This window comes from Gobius niger (genome assembly GCF_951799975.1).
Source record: "Gobius niger genome assembly, chromosome: 20".
In the NCBI taxonomy this organism is placed as follows: Eukaryota; Metazoa; Chordata; class Actinopteri; order Gobiiformes; family Gobiidae; genus Gobius; species Gobius niger.
In genome coordinates this window covers 16,622,166-16,641,577 of record NC_136871.1, presented here as the reverse complement: position 1 = coordinate 16,641,577, position 19,412 = coordinate 16,622,166, and the positions used below count along the sequence as shown (strand labels likewise).

Here is a 19,412-nt window from a genome sequence, read left to right as displayed (position 1 = left end):
TTCAGCAGCAGTGAAAACCTTCCAAACAATTGATCCCGGTGCGTCCTAGAGACCACTGTGATGGAAAGTAAATGCGCCATGCTGACCACTCATGCAGCCGCTAGGTCACTACGAGGTCAAATCAAATACGCACAAAAATCAACTTTTCTTTTTTGCATAAAGAGTAGCATAATGCTTCTTTAATTATGCTGGAAGAAGATAGGCTTATTTACATCTGGAAAACAGGGGCAAAGCGAGAAAAAAATCACGGGGTGGCAAGCAGGGTCAGGAATAATTTCTGGGGTAGCGACACATTTTACAGTGTTGAATGTTTATAGTGGGGGTATGCAGGTTTTGCTTGCCAATTTTTCCGTTTAGATGCAGGCTGAGCCTCCCCAAAATTAAACACAAATAGTTGCATTGTCCATAATAAGTAGGGGGTTTCTAACTCAGGTAAAATGTTAACTTTTGTAATAAAAAACAAAAATTAATCATCATCAATAAATCATCATCTTTGGAGCCACAGGAGTGAGCCTCTGTAAGCACCCAAGTAGCTTCTGAAGTAGATGTGAGACATCACATGACAATGGGGTAGCAAGACCTTCACTAGGGGGGGCAGCTGCCACCCCATGCCACCCCTTTAGATCCGCCTCTGCTGGGAAACCTTACAAACTGTACAAGACTGGAAAATTTGGTGTCAGTTTTCACAACGTGAGAAAATGGGGGTTACATTTACAACTCCCCATACAAATCCCAGGCAGAACCTTTAAGTACAACTTATCTGTTTTCATGTGTATCCCCTGAAAAGAAGAAGAAGAATAGCCTATTCCATCATGTTTTTATCTTTAGATGCTCACAAACTCGCACATAATATGGTTGTAGCCAGTTTTGGCAGACCATGAATTCACTCTGCAAATCTTCAAGCCCATACCGCTAAGCATCATGGGATTTGCAGCAATAATAAACTAACAGAGATTTTAAAATGTATAACACTAGAGTTCACATTAAAACACTTGGACACTACAGTGAGTTAGATGTATAGCCTATACCAGCAGTAACGCAGCAGCTAACGGAGTTGTTCCACGGCTTTTTTTTTTATCCACTTTTGATGCTGTTTTTAGCTAATATTAGTTTAGGGAAATGTATGCTAACAGCTGCAAACATGGCGGATCTCCATGGAAACAGTGGATTTTCCCGAATTACAAAGCCCACGTGGTTCCTTTCGGTAAATAATGATTTAGAAGACTGTTTTTAGCCCGCTATAGTGCTTTTATGGGAGACAGCACCGCCCAACTTTCCTGTGCAAGGGCTATCTGCTGTTTTCCCTGCATTAAATGGACTGTGAAAGCAAATAACACACATTTTCCGGGTGGGATTTGTATGACTGCATGGACTGCACATGTGGGTGTTGCACAAACCACCGCCAAAAACTCAAGATAAGGTTTACACGTGTATAAATAACCACAAGGAAGGGAAAACGTCAATTGTATTAATGTGTGGGTTTATCCACAAGATGGCACTGTTGTTCCACTTCACAAAACGCTACATTAACCCAGAAGATATAGTTAAAATGGAATGAGTTTTATTGATGAAGCGAGTATAGTTTTGTGATGATGAAAAAATCCAGTTCAAAAATAATGCTTTGGGTCAGCAAGACTGCATTCATAATACCCTGAGATTATAACAGCAATAATCTGTAATGAAGCACAGTCATAAAGCATACAATAATAACAATACATTAATATTTCTTAGTTTTCATACACAATCAATCCAAAGGGGATTTGGTCGGTTTCATCAAACTACAACAAAGTTTACTCCAATGGCTGTAATATGTTTTTACTGGCGATGACTTGTTACATTATGTTCAAATAAAACCTTAAATTTGCAGTGTCACAAATAAAGTATTGTATGGCGAAAGAAAGAAAAGAACAATTCAGTTGTTTTGCCGCCGGAACGATAAAAGGCTAAATTCTAATGCTGCTGTTGATAATGTGGTGGGGGCTAGAGCAGAACATCAGCAATATATAATTTCATAATAAACCACACACAAATAACATCCTCAAAGCAATACAAGCATCACGTAAAGCTTTCAAATACTTTTTTTGGTGACAAAAAATATATTTACCCAAATACAAAATTCATTTTGAGGTAATTGATAATGGGTTTTACAGTACATTATTAGCAAATTGCTCCTTGACATTGGTGTGATATGGCTGGTAAATAAATACTGCAAATTGTTCTTATAGATACTTGTTTGATGGATATGTTTTTTTCTTAAAACAATGTAATACATCTCTTCTTTCTCTGCTGCATTTTTGTAAGCACCATATGAAATCTGGAGTCTTTGAGCCTTTGTCTTCGCTCACATGTGGCTCGATGTAATAAAGACATAGATTCTGGCCAGGAAGGATGTGAATGTCCCCTGTCGGAGCAGCCTCATCTCCACATCGACGACAAAGTCCCGCGGCTCTCGGACCTGCCTGTTCAAGTAGACTGCGCCGGTGTGGCTGTTGAGCTTACGGGTGCTGAAGTAGCCCTCGTCGTTGCCCTTGGTGATCCTGATGACAATGTGGTCGCCAGAGTATGCAGGGGAGGGGCCTATTCTGAAGATCTGCGCAGGCACAATGATGTTGGTCTGGAAGCTGAGCTGGTAGTATGTGATGCGCAAAGGGGAGTTCAGGCACTCCAGGGCGTTGGGGGGACAGTTGATCCGCTCGCAGCGCCTGGAACAATGAAGGAGCGTCACAGTTTGTTCTTTGTTTATTGCAGCTTGGTCTCTTAACTTTTCCCAGGGAGTCCCTCTTATTAACTATCATGTTTGTTGGTGCTGTATATACTTAGATCCACTGCCGGTCCAAATAAAGTTTCCCCCTGGACTTAACTATCTGTTAATATCTTAAGTTGCTGCAGTTGGTCAGGCCTAGGTTCAGCAACAATATGTCGCAAAACGAATTAGCTCAATACCTAATGAACTTCTTTCCTGATATCACCAGCATTTACCAAGATGACAGCGCCAAGATTCGGGCTCACATTGAAAGAGTGGTTCAGGGAGCATGAGACATTATTTTCACAAATGGATTGGCCACATAGTCCAGACCCCCGGGTGGGGCTTTTCTGTGTGGAGTTTGTATGTTCTCCCAGTGTCTGCGTAGGTTTCCTCCAGTTACTCCGGTTTCCCCGACCATTAGGATGAATGAGAATGTGTTTGAGTGTGCGAGTGGGGCATAACGGATCGAAACAAGCCCATAAGCCTTGAGGTCAGCTTACCAGCTCCTGTTGGATGTTCCTAAAACTTGGCAAAAAACTAAAGGTAATAGAGCCTTCTATGTGGCAGCGCCCATAACTGTCTGTTGGACAGTTCAAGTCCAGACTGAAAACACACGTTTTCTCCCTGGCCTTCAATACTGTCTAGTTAAATGTATCTTGATCTGTTATCTTTATTTTATTTTATTTTATTTCTATGTGATATGTTGCTATGGTGAAGCATTTAATAAACTTGAATTTAATTTAATTGAAGGCTACATTCCGGCGTGGCGTGTTTGCATGCATGAGTCCCATGTATGTTCATTAACATACACTGTCCCGACCAAATTAACAAATTAATTAATTAATTTAACAGTGAAAATCTTTGGGATATGCTGGAGAAGGCTTTTGCACAGTGGTCACACTCACCCATCATCAGTACAAGGTGAAGCTTTTTGAAACAACGCCACAGCGAATGCGTGTTCTAATCAAAAGCTAAATGCCGGTCCAGTGAGATATTAGAGCATGTGACCTTTTACTGTGTATAACGTGAAAAATCTGGAAAGCCCACTCACATGTCAGTGACTTTGTTGTAGTTGTGAGGGCAGTCAAAGGACAGACACCTGAAGCCTCCCTGGAGATTATAGCAGCTCTGTCCGATGGAGCAGTTATGGGAGGCAGTTGCACACTCATCAACATCTGGAAAGAGAAAAGAATAATGAACTGCGGTGAAATGTTTTGAGAAGCTTAGTTGCATAGTATAATATATACTCTGTGTCTGCTTGGGGCTTGCATTGTTATTTTAAAGGGACTATATGGAGTTTAAAAATGTTAAAACTAAGTATTTTCTTCCCCCTACATGTTCCAGCAATGTCCTAATATGTAGAATGAGCCCAGACCTATTAACCACCACTGCCTCTAAAGTAAGAAGTGCCGTCATGCATGAGCTTTATATAGAACCTGCAGTTACGCATAAGACCTGAGGTGGCAGTAGTGAGCATAAAATGACCAACTTGCATCTAGTCTCTTTAAAAGGTGTGTATTATTGCAAAAACATAACTTTTTTTCCTGTTTACACACAACTCTAGCCAGATGCCCGTGATGATGTGCACACTTCAGTACTTGACTAGAAAACTTACCATTCCATTTTTACTTCTTTTGAGTTTTTGGGTTTGCTGTAAATTACCATTGTAGTCCTATGTGACATCTTACCTTTACATGTGCGACCATTGGCTGCCATGACGTATCCACTAGGGGGACAAGCGCACTGATAGCTTCCTATTACATTAACACACTGGAACGTGCATAGGTTTCCCATATTCTGAGAGCACTCATCTATATCTGCAAAAACACACAAATCACAAAGTCTGTTCTGTGCTCTTTCTGTGCAACAGAAATTAATATAGAAATAATTGCTAATGTCTGTTGAACACGTTGAGTTTACCTTCACAAGTGTGTCCATCCTCTTTCAGGTAGTACCCTTGGCGGCAGTAGCATTGGTATGAGCCGAAGATGTTTGCACACTCCTGGCTGCAGGGGTTCTTCTCACACTCGTTTATGTCTAATGGATACGGAAAAGCACTTATCTTATGATACACATATTGTTTAAACCTAACCCTGATGCTCAAGTACAAATTACAGGAACAAGGTTACGGGTAAAGTGCTTTAATACAACTGCACAAATAGTTAGTTGTAAGTAGTTGATCTGTGTAGATCAGTTGAAGCGATAGTTCTGAGCTGCTGACCTGACCAGCATTATTTAGGAGGTAGAGGAAACTGGAGTACCCAGAGGAAACCTACACAGACACAGGGAGAACAAGACAACTCTTCACAGAGAGGCCCTGCTCAGTGCCGAAGTCGAGATTTGAGACAAGAGCGCTAACCCCTCAGCCACAGTGCCGCCCGCAGTGCAGTGAGCAAGCAAACCAACCTTTGCTAAACAACAACTTGATTTCTGTTTGTGTGATAGTGCATTGATAGAGAGTGATCTATCTGATACAACCAGCCTTTTGACGTCTGATGCTGTACTTTACTGGCGTGGAATAAAATGCAATTATTGCAGCATCTTATTTAGGTAAAGTCAGTGCACAAAAGGGCTTATTGGATATCACCACATTATTAATGTTACTAATTATTATTGTTTTAGTGCTTGTTTGGTCTGAATGCTATAACCGTCAGTCTCCATAGAAGTCTCCGAGCTTTCATTTACAGTAAAATGTTACCATCCTGACCGCAATGTTTAATCATGAGGCCAAATGAATGGAAAATACACCTCTGCAGTGTGGACGATGAAGTGGATGAATTTGTCTGGAAAGCAGTTAATCTGATCTCTGTGACTGACGCCCCTGAACCTCCGGCAATATAATGTATGCACCATTAGATTCTCCATTTCCACCAGACTGCGGCTAAATTAAATTCTAAGAGAGAACTGTTTATGAAGAAAACAAGGAACTCTTAAACACTTTTCAAACTGTCGATCAAACCTGCAAAGTTTCTGTCTGCCTTCGACAGCTGTTTTCCCAAGGCTCATATTGAGCCGAAGTTATGGGCCTTGAGACTAAAACGTACTTTTGTGAAAACAGCCTCAAAGTCCACCATATGATATATATATAATGTTATTGTAATTAATGCACCAGACAGGAATTATAAGGATGCTGCTCTGGAGATATTTATTATAAGTTAATTTATGCTAATAGATGAGAAAGTTTATGAGATGATTTCAAAGATGGATTAAATGAATCTCAGACAAAAAACCGATGACTTGGGCCTAGTTGTGAAGAGAACTAACCAGTTGCCGACAACCCACCTCGGAGATTTACTTCATTAACAAGCCTTTAGGTAAAGTGTTAAGGTCAGAAGTCACAGTAGACTCTATAGTGTGCACAAAGCAAACTCTTACATTTCAGCACTCTTTTTGACTCCACATCAAAGTGTATCTTGCTAATAGCGATATGTAATAGCGATTACTGTTTTACTGCTTTGAGCCCATATGTGTAGTATGCGGTATATAGTATGTTATATTCATTTTGGATTTCAGAAGGGATGTGTTACCTTCACAGTTCTTGCCGTCAGGTCCCAGGGAGAACCCGGAGGTGCAGGAGCAGTGGTAAGAGCCGGGGCTGTTCTCACAGGTCTGAGAACACAGGCGTCCGGAGAAGCGCCAGCATTCATTTACATCTGCCACAGCAAAACAAAGATGTGCCGAATGTACAAAGGAAAGTTGGGACACGGAGTAAAACATAAGTGGCTCAACATGTTTACTTTGACATCTGAGATAAATTGGTGGCAGCAAAATTTCTCAAATAAACATGGAAATGGAAAGTATGGTTGCAGCATAACCAGAACAACAATGAAACTAACCACAAACAAATAGTACCAATCAAAAAGAGTGCACCCCTCACCAGTCTCACGGCTGCAGCGACACTCACCATTACAGACTTTACGCAGGGCGTCATACTGGTAGCCAGTCTGGCACTCACAGCGATATGAGCCCGGGAGGTTGTGACAGATCTGACCTGCACCACAGCGATGTGACCCCACCAGACACTCGTCGACATCTGCTCAAAGGGACAAATATCAATGTTTAAGGCGAGACACTGCAGGTGAATAGGGAAAAAATGTATATTTACAGAGATCAATTTGAAACTTTTGCTGTCGATCACTGGCATAAATGTGAGAAAAAAATACATGGCAAGTTTTCTGTCATTTTATCTTTTCATGTAAGAACAAGGTGTTTCATGCCTAAAAATGCCCCAAATTTCCCATCTTTTCGGCGACGAAATCTGAATAATGGACAGAGCTACATTCAAATTTATGGTTTCATTTTATTGATAAATGAGTTGCTGAGACTTTTTCAGAGGGGATTTTGGATTTTTTGTTTAGTTTTAAAATAATCTGTTTTTAGTGGAAAAATGTGTAAAAATGTAATTTTCGCCTCATTTTTTGACATTCAAAACTCAATAAATGGGGCTTAGGGATTAAATAATAAAAAATCCCTATGAAAAAACCTTCCAAATATTGTTCAGTCCAAGGCTGGAAAATTTGAAGTCTTTAGATCCGACTGACGTGGACATAGTGTCGCCACAATGACAGAAAAATGTGTTTTGAGAAAAAGGGCCTTGAAATTGCATTGTCCCATATAAGTCTATGGGGGAACATTGAATCAGCGCAATATTTAAACATGTTATTGTGAAGATTAGGCATATTTTCTGTTTCCGGGTGAAAGCTTGTGTGTTCAGAGACCAATTTGGCCCAAAACCTGAAAACTGAAAAAATTTAGTTTTGCCTGTAATGTCTCCCCTTATTCAGGTTTAATGAAGCTAACTGAAGTGAATAATAAGTAGGAAGTATAGTAACAAAAACACAGGCCTGTATTACTGCTTTTTTTTCTCTTTTTACCAACGTCTTTGAACATAGGCACAATGGGACAAAGACTCCTCACCGACACAAGCGTCTCCCTGGGCGTTGGCATGGTAACCGCGGCTGCAGGTAATGCTCTTCTTTTGGCAGTTGTAGGAGCCCACAGTGTTGATGCAGCGGGAGCCCGGGCCACAGGGATCCGACAGAGCGCTACACTCGTTTATGTCTGCACAACGGGACACAAACAGTACAGTACAGTGGCTTCAGAAAGTTTTCAGACCTTTTTTTAACCAGCCCATGACTATTATGTAGCCTAATACGAAAATCATATATAGGCCTACACATGTGTTTGGTGTATTCCATCTATTGCCCCGATCCAGAAAAGTACACTCTGTACATATCCTATCCTACGGACGTCAACATAAACTAAATAAAAAGCCTATTTGTGCAGATGTAATGTTTTATGAGAAAAAGTACATTTAACTGGTCATGCGGTTTCATCCGAGTGCTTCGCTTTCCCCTACCACTTTCAATACCTATACAAAAGTATGTCTCCGAGAACCAGAAAACAGAACAATAATGTGCATTTATGCCATTAAAGAATATTCCCTTAAATATGTATTAATTATGAAACAAGTAACTTCCTTTAATGCTGTCACTGGACCAACAAGCATCAAAACCTGGTCACTAAAGATATTATATTTTTTTTCGGCACCTACTAGTAGTACCTAGAATTTGACCTCACTGAGATACAGCTGATTTAAGATGGGATCCTTGTCTTACCGATGCAGTTTCCATGTGAGTCCTGTGTGAATCCAGTGATACATTTGACTTTAGGCCGACAGCGGAAAGATCCCGGCTTGTTCTCGCACACAAAACTCCCACCACAGTTATGGATCCCGAGCACACATTCATCAATGTCTGGGGAAAAAAATTAAACAACCATTATCACTACACACTGTCCACACTGCACCAGCTGCGTCCAAGCTGTCCAGCAGGTGTCACTGTGGCTCAATACATAAACACGCCACTGAAAAGACCATCATTATTTTATTGTCACTAATGGAGTTAAAATGTGTGGGGAAAGGGCTACTACTGCTGCCTCCAACTCCACAATTAACTCTGAAAACTTGCAATGTAACAGCTATTGAATCTTAGGGGTGATGGATGAAGTTTTATTGGAAAATCTGTCTTGCTACTTTTTTTTTTTTTTGCAGCCAATTTCTTACAGTTCATATCTGGTCTTTTGAGATAAATGCCACAGCACAGTCTTCATGCTAGCTTCCCTCTGCTGTTGTTATAAGAAAGATGGATTTGTCAGAAAGAATTATATCACATTCCCACATTGTTGAACATAATTTTCCCAGAACATTTCCTGTCATTAAAAGTTGCAACTACAGTTTGTATTATATGCACTGGCTAAAGTGGAAAGCTATTTCTTCCTTGTAGCCATTTTTCCCTGCAGTCTGTGTGCGACATTTTTGAACTACTCCTGTAACACCATTCTCCTGCCGCGGCATGGAGAAACCCGGGTCCTAAAGGAATCCTTGAGGACAAATTACTTGTTATTTTCTGATACTATTAGATGGAAACAATACGGGGGGACAGGATGATAAAGTTGAAACAGGCTTTGAGTGTATTAGACTGAGCCTTGGGGTAAAGCAGTGCAGCTGGATCTGAAAATGACCACACAAATAATGTTACAAATGCACTGAGTGGGGCTCGGATCGAATCTGCTGTAAGTTCCTACTTCTAAAGGGGCTACATCACACAAACTTCTATAATTGATCTATTGCGCTGTAGTTCCCCCACCAAAAACACACTGCTTCCTAAAAATCCCCTCCTCCATGTGAAAGCATTGATCATTCAAGGATTTACACGCATGAAAAATACCAGGCAAAAGAACCTCAATTATTGCAAAAACGCATGGACTCATCCTCTGTCGGTGTAGAGGCAGTTCAAGTAAAGATGTCAGCAAGGTGTACTTTGTAGTGGAGGTAGTTTGAGGGCTGAAATGATCAGTTAATCTGTTGGGATTCTTACAACACCGGAGGAGAAGGACCTCATAACATGGGCAGGTGTGGGGCATAAGCATGCTCACTCAAACAGGCCCGAACGAACAAAAACAAACAAATACTGGATTCGTTTTTCATGACGGAATAACATTGCAACAGCATGATATGAATAAAATAAGCTGCATCTTGCTTCTCATCATTTGCTGTACTGTCACACTCACCCTCACAGCGGCCGTTGTTGAGCCGGTGTCCTGGTGCACAGGTGAGAATGCGCTCACACACAAATGAGCCCGCTGTGTTCCTGCAGCGCTGGCCATCTCTGCAAGTGTGAGAGAGGCTCAGGCACTCGTCCACATCTGCAACAGAAGACCACTATGTCACAGATATATACAACGTATCCACTATTTCTACGTAATCAACCAATAATCTACTCAACGCCCCCACAAGATAGAAAAAATGTTGCTGTTGTGCCTGACCTGTTGCCCCACTTAATGGAACAGACCACCATTTTTCCATACTGAGATATGTTCTTACCTGAGCTTAGACGAGTTGATGAGTACCTGTCTGGTCTTTACGCGTGCGCTCAGTCACGCGAAAAGACCAAAGATGTTGTTAGCATTTAGCCTCTCCTCTATGGCCCCAAACAGGGGTGAAGTTAGACGTTTTCCCTATTTAAATATGGTTACATGGCCAAACGGGGGTGAAGTTAGAAGCGACCAAGCTCTTCCACGTTTTCACTATTTAAAGGGACTATACGGAGTTTAAAAATGTTAAAATTATGTATTTTCCTCCCCTTACATCTTCCAGCCATGTCCTAATGTGTAGAATGAGCCCAGACCTGTTCACCACAACTGCCTCTAAAATCCTGCACTGTCACTCAAAAAGGTGTTAATTCGGGTCCTAATTGCCGTCATGCACGAGCTAAATATAGAAGCTGCAGTTACACGTTTGACCTGAGGTGGCAGTAGTGAGCATAAAATGGCAAACTTGCATCTAGCCCCTTTAAATATGGTTACATGCGTAGTTACACAATCCAAGCATAGTTAGTCAAAATTAAACATGTCCGCAAAGTAATATCTTAACTTTACTGCAGACGTCGAAGTGCTCCTAAGGTGTTATTACACCTTACAATATAGTAGTATAGTAGTACAGAAAATCGACATGTTTCATTTTGTGCACCTATACTTGGAGCGTGTAACAACTCACGTAACCGTATTTAAATAGTGATAACGTGGAAGAGCTTGGTCGCTTCTAACTTCACCCCCGTTTGGCCCCATGCAGGAGAGGAGGAGAGACTAAATGCTAACAACACTTTTTGCGTGACCAGTCAAAAACCAGTCAGGTACAACTTGTCTAACTCATCTCAGTATGGAAAAATGGTGGCCTAGTCCTTTAATGAACTTGAGTGTTCATCCCTTCAGTATCAGCAAATAGCCATAGTTTTACATCAGAACTGCTGGTGATTCATAATCCAACTTTGCATCATCACATCAACACTATGTTTGTGCTTCTGGAAACCAGATATCGGCTTTGAACAGGAGCAGCTTTGCAAATCCCATGACTAATTAATATCATCTGGTGCTGGCGAAATGGGGCTGTTTTTGTTGTCAATGTCACACCGCTGAGAGCTTTGGAATCTCTTTCTGACAAACCATGTTGATTTACGACACTGGTGCCTCATATTGCACCAGTGGATTTCTTATCTTGCTCAACAGTAATGGGACGATTGGCCGAATGCTCTGATAGCGCCGGACAGGGACTGCTGTTAGCCTATCAAGTACATCTGTGTTCATTCTGGCACATTCCTCTAATCCAAGTTTAATCCAGAATTCACCACATTCCACGGAGAACAGGGTTGAAAGCACTGCACTGTCTGCAACACATGTCTCGATGAAAAAGCAGAGACAGAGAGAGAGAGAGACAAAAGGGAACATATTTTTACATATTGCTGCACAGCCCGTGGATCTGCAGCTCGGCTTTTAGCGCTGCACCTTGGGGGAGTTTGTATGAAGCGTATTGCCGTCCACAGGGAAGCTGGTGTGTGAAAGAAACATCTGATACCGATTCTTGTCTGGGCTCCTCACCTCATAGACGCATGCCTGTCTATCAGCAGGCACAAGCTTTGATATTATAGCACAAAGTAGAAACAGACAACATGACATCCCGTCCAGGGACTGACACTAACATTGGTTCCCTGGCCACTACAGCAAACATTCATCAAACTTTGCTGGCCGCTATGAAAGCTGGAGAATATGCATTATGGAAGTGATTTGCAATATCAGGGAAAGTGGTGGCATTGCGGTTTTTAGAAACTTGGGGTCAAGCTAACAAATCGGTGTCATTGAAATAAACACACTCAACACAAAACTGCTCACATCAGGCCCAGAGATGATTCATGAACATAAGAGACTGCCTCAGTATGCACGATCACTCAAACCTGTGTGAAAGAAGAAAAATACTACTCCAGCCAGACACTGAGTGCAAACCATATTGCCACAGTGTGTCCTCTAACTCTTTATTGGCGTAAGTCCCTCTGATCTGTCTACAGCCAGGCAAGGGACCAAGGCTGATGTGTGTTTGAGTCAAAAGCCCACCTCTCCAACTCTAGTGGCCAGCATTTTCCACTGCATCATTCAATACAACAAAGCATCCAGCCTCAAGGTCCCCGCATTCACTGCCCGCTTCCCCTAGGACGGCTACATTACACAGCAGCGAGAGGCAAAGTGAGCCAACATGGAACAAAGAGGCTATTTTCTGATTGCTCTGCTGACAGGAGAAGGCTGTGTAAAGTAAGGGTTCTTTTTCAGATCACATTCAGTGCTTTGTTTCTGTAGATTGAGAAGACGCTTTTGAACCGTAATATGTCCACAAGCCGGTGTCTCTGTGCCAAAAAGGGCATCTGAGGTAAAGTATATATCCCATGCCACATTAAAGGGATATTTCAGGATTTTTGACATAGGGCCCCATTTATTTATCCAGAGTGTTGTTGATTTCTGAAGATATATATATATATTTTCATTCATGCAGCCCTTGTGTTTGAAGAGTTTAGTGATGCTAGGCTAGTGCTAGGCTAGCGCACGTCTATGGTAACTAGTAGCCTGCATTAAAAACAGTCTGACCCAAGCAGTGCACCTGAGGCAAATCACTTATAACACCAGACTATGTGTCTGTGACTGAAGATTTTTTTCACATAACCATTTTGCATTTAGAAGAACTTATACTTGAGCAGCATCAGCTTCCTGGTTGTAAGCTACGCAGCGGCGGAGTGATCTGCTCGGTTACCGGATCTACAGTAGTTTGTTTACCTGCGGCCGGCGTTACTACACGTGGATTTCACAAAGGAGCTTTCTACAAAGGAGATATGGCAACGTTGGGAGGACTAGCCAATGATTTTGAAGAGGTTTTTTAATGCAGGCTACTAGTTACCATAGTCATACACTAGCCTAGCACTAGCCTAGCACCACTAAACTCTTCAAATATAAGGACTGCATGAATTTAAAAAAATACATCTCCAGAAATCAGCAACACTCTGGATAACTAGGCAATGGGGCCCTATGTCAAAAATCCTGAAATATCCCTTTAATATAAAAGGACACATAATAAAGCCAGAAGGAAGAAAGATACATCAAGGCGTTCGGGCCTGAAAAATGTGCATATCCCTTTTACAAAAGATCTGATGTTATTTGTTATGGTAGCCTTGGGTGACCTTTCAGTCAGTAATTCTCAGTTGGAGCAGGGTAGCTGAGCGGTTGATCGTATCAGAGCAGGGGAGAAAGTATTCCATCCATGCAAATGTAATGACTATGTCTCCCATCTGACCTGCGGCGTTGGACAGAACTGAAGGTCTCAAAGGGAAGAGCCTCATTAAGACATTTGAATTCAAGACAAAACCAGCTGTGCTAATGGTCTTCTGCGTGACTCCTCCAAATCTATCCGTCAATCAAAAACTTGTTTCAGCACTGTTCGCCTTCACATTGTTTCTCTTTAAGCTGTAGCAAAACAATCTTTCATTTTAGTCCAGCTGTTTGACTGTGTACAAGTTTAAAGCGATAAATCAATAGAAATGTTATTATTCATACTTAATAATGTCTCAAGCTGTAGTGAGAGAATGGCAGCCCTAATAGCATTACAGTCCTGAATACAGTATAGTCTTGCTTGTTATAACAAAAGCATCTGACATTGATCTGTAAAACACCACAATCTATGCCAGCAGATTTGCACAAGGAGAACATTTAATAGATAACACTGTAATTATGCTACTGAGGTTTCTAATATATGCAGTATTTTTCATGGCAGTGTAATCGTTAAAGTAAGTCTGAATGGCCAGAGCTGGACTAAACATACAAACAAATGAATAAATAGATAAAACATTTTGGTCCAAGTTCAACATAACATGCATTGAGTAAAATTTGTGCCGACAAAGCCTTGGGTGTTCCATTGTTTTTTCCATTTTCAATCTCTCACGTCGCCCTCACACGCTGCCCACCCAGCTCCCACATGTGGAAACAATTTAGAATCGGCCTGCACATTGATAGAAGTGGAACACTACTCCTTCCAATCGTGTGCATTAAAGGAGATACCCACTCTCAGGTTGCTGATGAATGAAGCAGTTTTTTAGTTTCAAGCAAATACCTGTATTTCCATCAGTGGATGTGCTCTCCGTATATTTGTCTATATTATTTTAGCTTTTGATTTGTGTGTCAAGCAAAGCAGGGCGGTACACGACTTCCCGAAAGAGCAAGATTTCCTGCAGGTGTGTGTTGCTGTTTAGTGTAAAAGGGTAGTTTCACTGATGAGTTTTGCAATGAGGTGGTGGGAGGTTGATTAAGGGTTTATATAAGCGTTCACTCTTTAAAGGGCAAAGCAGATACTTGTGCGTAGTGGTTATGAGAAAGGAGATAAACGATAAGAATAGGCTATTATAATATATTGTCAGTAAGTGCTCTAAAGGTTACAATTTATCTTAAGTTCTATAATATAATACACTTACAAAATATAATTTATATCACATATTGTCCCATTTCACTATATAAACAGAGGTGGGTAGAGAAGCCCAAAACATTTACTCAATACAGGAGTACACGGGATTCTCTGCCAGTACTTCTTGCTCGCTCAATTCATCTTCCATATTACATAATACATGTTTTAAAATGTTCAGAACTCCGGGTTGAAGCAGTAGAATTTGTATTTCACTCCATTTTAAAATAGTTACCTGTTATATGTACAATTGTTTTAATTAATGTATTAAATGTTAGTATTTTTGATTTTTACAAGTTCAATGAATTGACTTGCTTATTTGATTTAATTTATGGGGGAAATTGATATGGAAATAAGATTTGACCTGGACATAAGATGAGCGATTACAGCGAGGAGAGGATCTATTTGTCTGCAACTTTGTGATGCACATCCTCGTTTTCAAACTAACTCGAACCTTTCTGTCAAATCGGTAAGTGCCTCCACACTCACCACCTTGCTTTGATATCCTTGTATATCTACGTTTGTCTAATTGCAAAAACTGGTATTCTGATCAAAGCAACCTCAAAAGATAACCAATGTAAAGGCTATATTTAGTCAATAGTTTATACAATCCCGATTACAATGATGCATCGATGTATGACTATGCATCTAAAAACAATGATTTGTCTCAGCCCTGAAACTTCTGCTAATGATGAAAACTTCGCTAAAGTAAAGTATGGACAGTCAGTCTTGCGCCTGAAGTTGTGGGTCTGATGTTTGGTCTGAGACATTGGAATGAGGAGGAGTGCGGCAGAACAAGTGTGTCTTTGTTCATAGCTGTAGTGATCTTAATCATCTCATCTCCTTCGCACTGGAGCTGTGCACATTCTGATCAATGTTTACTATGATGAGAGTCGTCTGAGGAGGAGTTTGATGAGGATCAGGACAGTCGGACTCAGTCGACCCAGGAAACGTTTGAGTCCTACATTGAAATAATTGCACTCAAGTAGTCTACATCTTTAAAGGGCCTGTACTAAAAATGTTCCAATTAAGTATTTTCCTCCCTCTACCTGTTCCAGCCATGTCACTCAAAAAGGTATTAATTCGGGTCCGAAGTGCCGTCATGCACGAGCTTAATATATATGCCAAATATAGTCACTTTAAAAGTAGTGACCCAAATATATACACAAGTAAAAGTAAAGAACTTGGACAAAATGTTTGTTTGGATGTAAAAGTATGATTTATATTTCCGTTGTGACATACATTATGAGAAACAAAACTTAATAATAAAGTGAAAATCCTCATATTGCCAAAGGTATTACCATAAAAATGTATGAAAAATATATATTTCTGAAGAAAAAGGGGCACGAAAAACCAACTGCATCTATTTTATGTGTCACATGAAGCTTTTGTAACTTTAAAATTTACTCACAGTAGCTCAAGGAACTATTGTTTTTACTCAATAATAATTAATATTAAGTATATGTAAAAAGTTCTGAATGATACTCTAATAACTCTAATAAGTACAGCTACTTCAAAAAGTTACTCAAGTACTTGGAACTGTAACTGAGTTCTACCCGCCTCTGCATATAAATAACATAATGCATTCTTAATCCGATGCTCTCTATGTACCACCAACCTCCTCTGGCTTTCCAAATCCTCAAGGCAATAACAGCTACATACTGCATTTACATAAGTTGTCATTACACCAGGAATTATCCATCATAGCAGACATTTCCAAATATCTACGACTGGACCTGGTTAAAAATCTCTGCTCCGATACGCTGTAAAATTAAGCAAGTACTCAAAAATGCTTGCATAATGGTGAGCTCATACCTCGACAGGTGCGTCCGTCAGTCATGAGAGAGAAGCCTAGGAGACAAGAGCAGACAGCCCTGCCCCCAATCACACTGCACTGCTGACTGCACTGTTTATCTGCAACAGAACACACATACCAACATTTATACATGTTTTTATGTATATACATACAGTAAGTGCAAATCTGCGTTGAGAAGACAGTTTTATCTGTTATAACTTATACATTCATGCAGCACTGACTTTTGTATTGATTGAGCTGCTTTAACCATGGTACGTCCCAGACCCTGTTTGTTCAATACATTCATCGATAAAGTAAAGTCTCAGTACCTTCACATGGGTTGAAGTAGAGCGGGTTAATGGTGGCGGTGGTTACGCTGGTTCTCGTCTCACGATGGTCGTCATCCTCAGTGAGTCTGTTGTCCTCATCTGGGCTTTCTGTGAAAAAGCAAAGTCCCTTGAGTTTGGAAAAAGTCTAAGGTTCAACTGAAGTGGACTTCACTGCACATGGGAATCCATTTAGAGGACATTGGCCAGTCACATCTATGATCCCTGTCTTAAAAAAAAAAAAAAACATTTAAAAGAATTCTCCAAATGTCAACTCAGGCCAAGACCTTTTCTGACCAATGCTGAATGCTTTTGCCATTATTCTCAGTGCTAAAGTGCAGAAAGGTTGCCATTATGTTTCATTTGTGGTTGCTAAGAATTTTGATGAGGCCATTTATAAGGCCTGTGCTCCAGTGCCACACCGCTATGTATGATAATTAAATCAATTGGAGTTTAACCGCTGAATAATCAACGGAGATGACTGCAAATGAGCATATGATATAACCAAACTTTCCGGTGTGGTTGGAAGATGATATATTGATATTTTATCCTGGATTGTCTATAATTTGTGCAAAATACAAAAGCAAAAACATAATAGACGGACGGACACAAGGGGGAATTTGGCACAGCATGCTCAAAATAAATCCCTAAAATAAAAAGTTATAAAGCAAAATCATCAACCACGTTGCATTAATAAAAGAACACTGGTGTTGCAAGTATACAGTGTGCGAGAGATTTTTCCTTTTCTATATTTGGCCTTTGTGCCTTCTCTTACGCACCTGTTGAAAACAAAGGAGATGTGCGAAGTAAACCTTCTTTAATATAAAGCAAAATCATAACATATTGTGCACAATTGAAAATGTCTAGTTTGATCAAGACATGAAATAAATATAATCTGAAAGGGAATCTAACGACAGACGATGAAAGGCATGCACCCACTGTATAAGTTAGTGTGAGTGACCTGGTGCACAGGAGTGCCCGTCTGGCTGCAGGGAGTACCCGAGGTGGCAGCCACAGCGGTACGAGCCCCAGGCGTTGGTGCAGGTGTGCTGGCACAGCTGTCCCGCATACACCTGGCAGTGGTCCATGTCATCCTCGTCTAGCCGCGTGTTGGCCGCGTCCTCCGTGGCAGATATAGAGAGGGCTTGCCTGGGGACCGGGCTGACAAACACTGGAGCAGAGAGAGGGGTAGGTCCCACAATGAGAAAAAACCCAAATTAGAGACAACAGCAGATGCCTGTTTAATGTATCTCCGCTCCAACTCTGTGGAACTGACACCAACAGACAGCACAGCATCTGCTCCTCCCTGGCACTGACACACAGCGTGTTTGCTTTTACCACAGCCCTAATTTCTAAATTGCCATCATTACATGAAAAGGCCGGTATCAAATGCTCTGGTTGGGCCCAGTTTGGTAGTGCATGACTGTGGTGACCAGCAGACACAGCAAACAGATAACTTAAATAACTTAACAATCATTATTAAAGAGGGGCAGCAAATGGCTCAATGCAGAAATATTATTCCATCATGTGATGATGGAATATACAATAATCAAGGATAAAAATGTGCTAGAAGATTCCAAAGTCCTTATTGACTTTTGTCTTTGCAATCACTGCATTAGACAGAAGATAAAGCATAATGTAGCACATCAGATAGATAGTGTAGCAGTGTTAGGCTCAATGTTACAGAATGATACATCGAAAGAGATAAACATGTACTAGAGAGTCGCTCTTAATGTTGCAGCTTGATGCATGTTGTTGTGCATGTAGCTTATTGCCTAAAGTATGTCTCTGTAACAATAGAGCTCTATTTATGTGTCACCACCTTTACACTCACAGAGGAAGAGCCAACAGTGCTACACTGTGGAGCTACACTTTTCCTCCCAGTCACTGGTTTACATTCAAAGGAGCGAGCCGACTGAATGTTTGCTTTTTAATTAAAAGGCAGTGAGTCACTGAATGAGAACATGTCCCCCATTGGAAATAATTACATCCTTTTTCTTTTTTCATCCATAAAGACTGACTACACTCGCATAGCATTCAGCTTTGCGCAGGTTAATATCCTCCCAACCAAAATAACGTCATCTGAACATGCCCTTTAAGAACAGAAATTAAACTTTTCAATGAGACGTCAGCGATGTAATGTCAATGGCATTTACCTCATCGTAAAGCCCAGATGCATCTCTCATAAAACAAACCCAAACTCCCCAGCTGCGTATCTGGACATAAAAGCTTCCTCCAAATGTGTGGAGTAAGCTGTTAACAACCTGCTTGAATAATGACATCTGCTGAAAGCAATCAAAGGAGCAAGGATAAAGGACAAGCAAGGAAGAGGCTTAGGAGGCAGAGACAATCATTAGCAGATGGTGGAAGAATGTCTTTGTATCCGGATAATTTCATAAAGCTTTAATTGTTTGGAATGAAGTCAGTGCTTTTAGGTCCATGCATTTAAGAGGGTGTTTGATTCTCACATACAATGCATTCAGTTGCCTTTGGAAAGACGGTATACAATAAACTCCAGTTAATATTAGCAACAGTTTCATGTAACTTATTGGCTCCAGAGATTAGGGTTCAGTTAACCTATATAGACTGTACAGCAATAGAGCCTGCATATTACTCTCAAAAGCATTAAGATTATTTCCATTGCACTTGCAGCTCTAAAAGGAGTTAAAAAGGAGGTGTTATGGTCAAGCAACCTCACTATTGAAACTATTACCAACC

General features: G+C 40.8%; 1 protein-coding gene across 1 annotated transcript in view; it reads right to left on the bottom strand.

The window, feature by feature from the left end:
• Positions 1 to 2,255: 2,255 nt before the first annotated feature.
• Positions 2,256 to 19,412, bottom strand: part of fbln2 (fibulin 2) — a 32,797-nt gene continuing 15,640 nt past the window's right edge. The window contains exons 6-17 of the mRNA XM_079578975.1: positions 17,656 to 17,865; positions 16,698 to 16,805; positions 16,389 to 16,487; positions 9,818 to 9,952; positions 8,365 to 8,502; positions 7,664 to 7,807; positions 6,651 to 6,779; positions 6,274 to 6,399; positions 4,667 to 4,783; positions 4,435 to 4,563; positions 3,798 to 3,921; positions 2,256 to 2,702 (exon numbers count right to left, since the gene is read on the bottom strand). Coding sequence (XP_079435101.1) covers positions 2,342 to 2,702; positions 3,798 to 3,921; positions 4,435 to 4,563; positions 4,667 to 4,783; positions 6,274 to 6,399; positions 6,651 to 6,779; positions 7,664 to 7,807; positions 8,365 to 8,502; positions 9,818 to 9,952; positions 16,389 to 16,487; positions 16,698 to 16,805; positions 17,656 to 17,865 — 1,820 coding nt within the window. The 3' untranslated portion in view covers positions 2,256 to 2,341. The remainder of the gene's footprint in view (positions 2,703 to 3,797; positions 3,922 to 4,434; positions 4,564 to 4,666; positions 4,784 to 6,273; positions 6,400 to 6,650; positions 6,780 to 7,663; positions 7,808 to 8,364; positions 8,503 to 9,817; positions 9,953 to 16,388; positions 16,488 to 16,697; positions 16,806 to 17,655; positions 17,866 to 19,412) is intronic.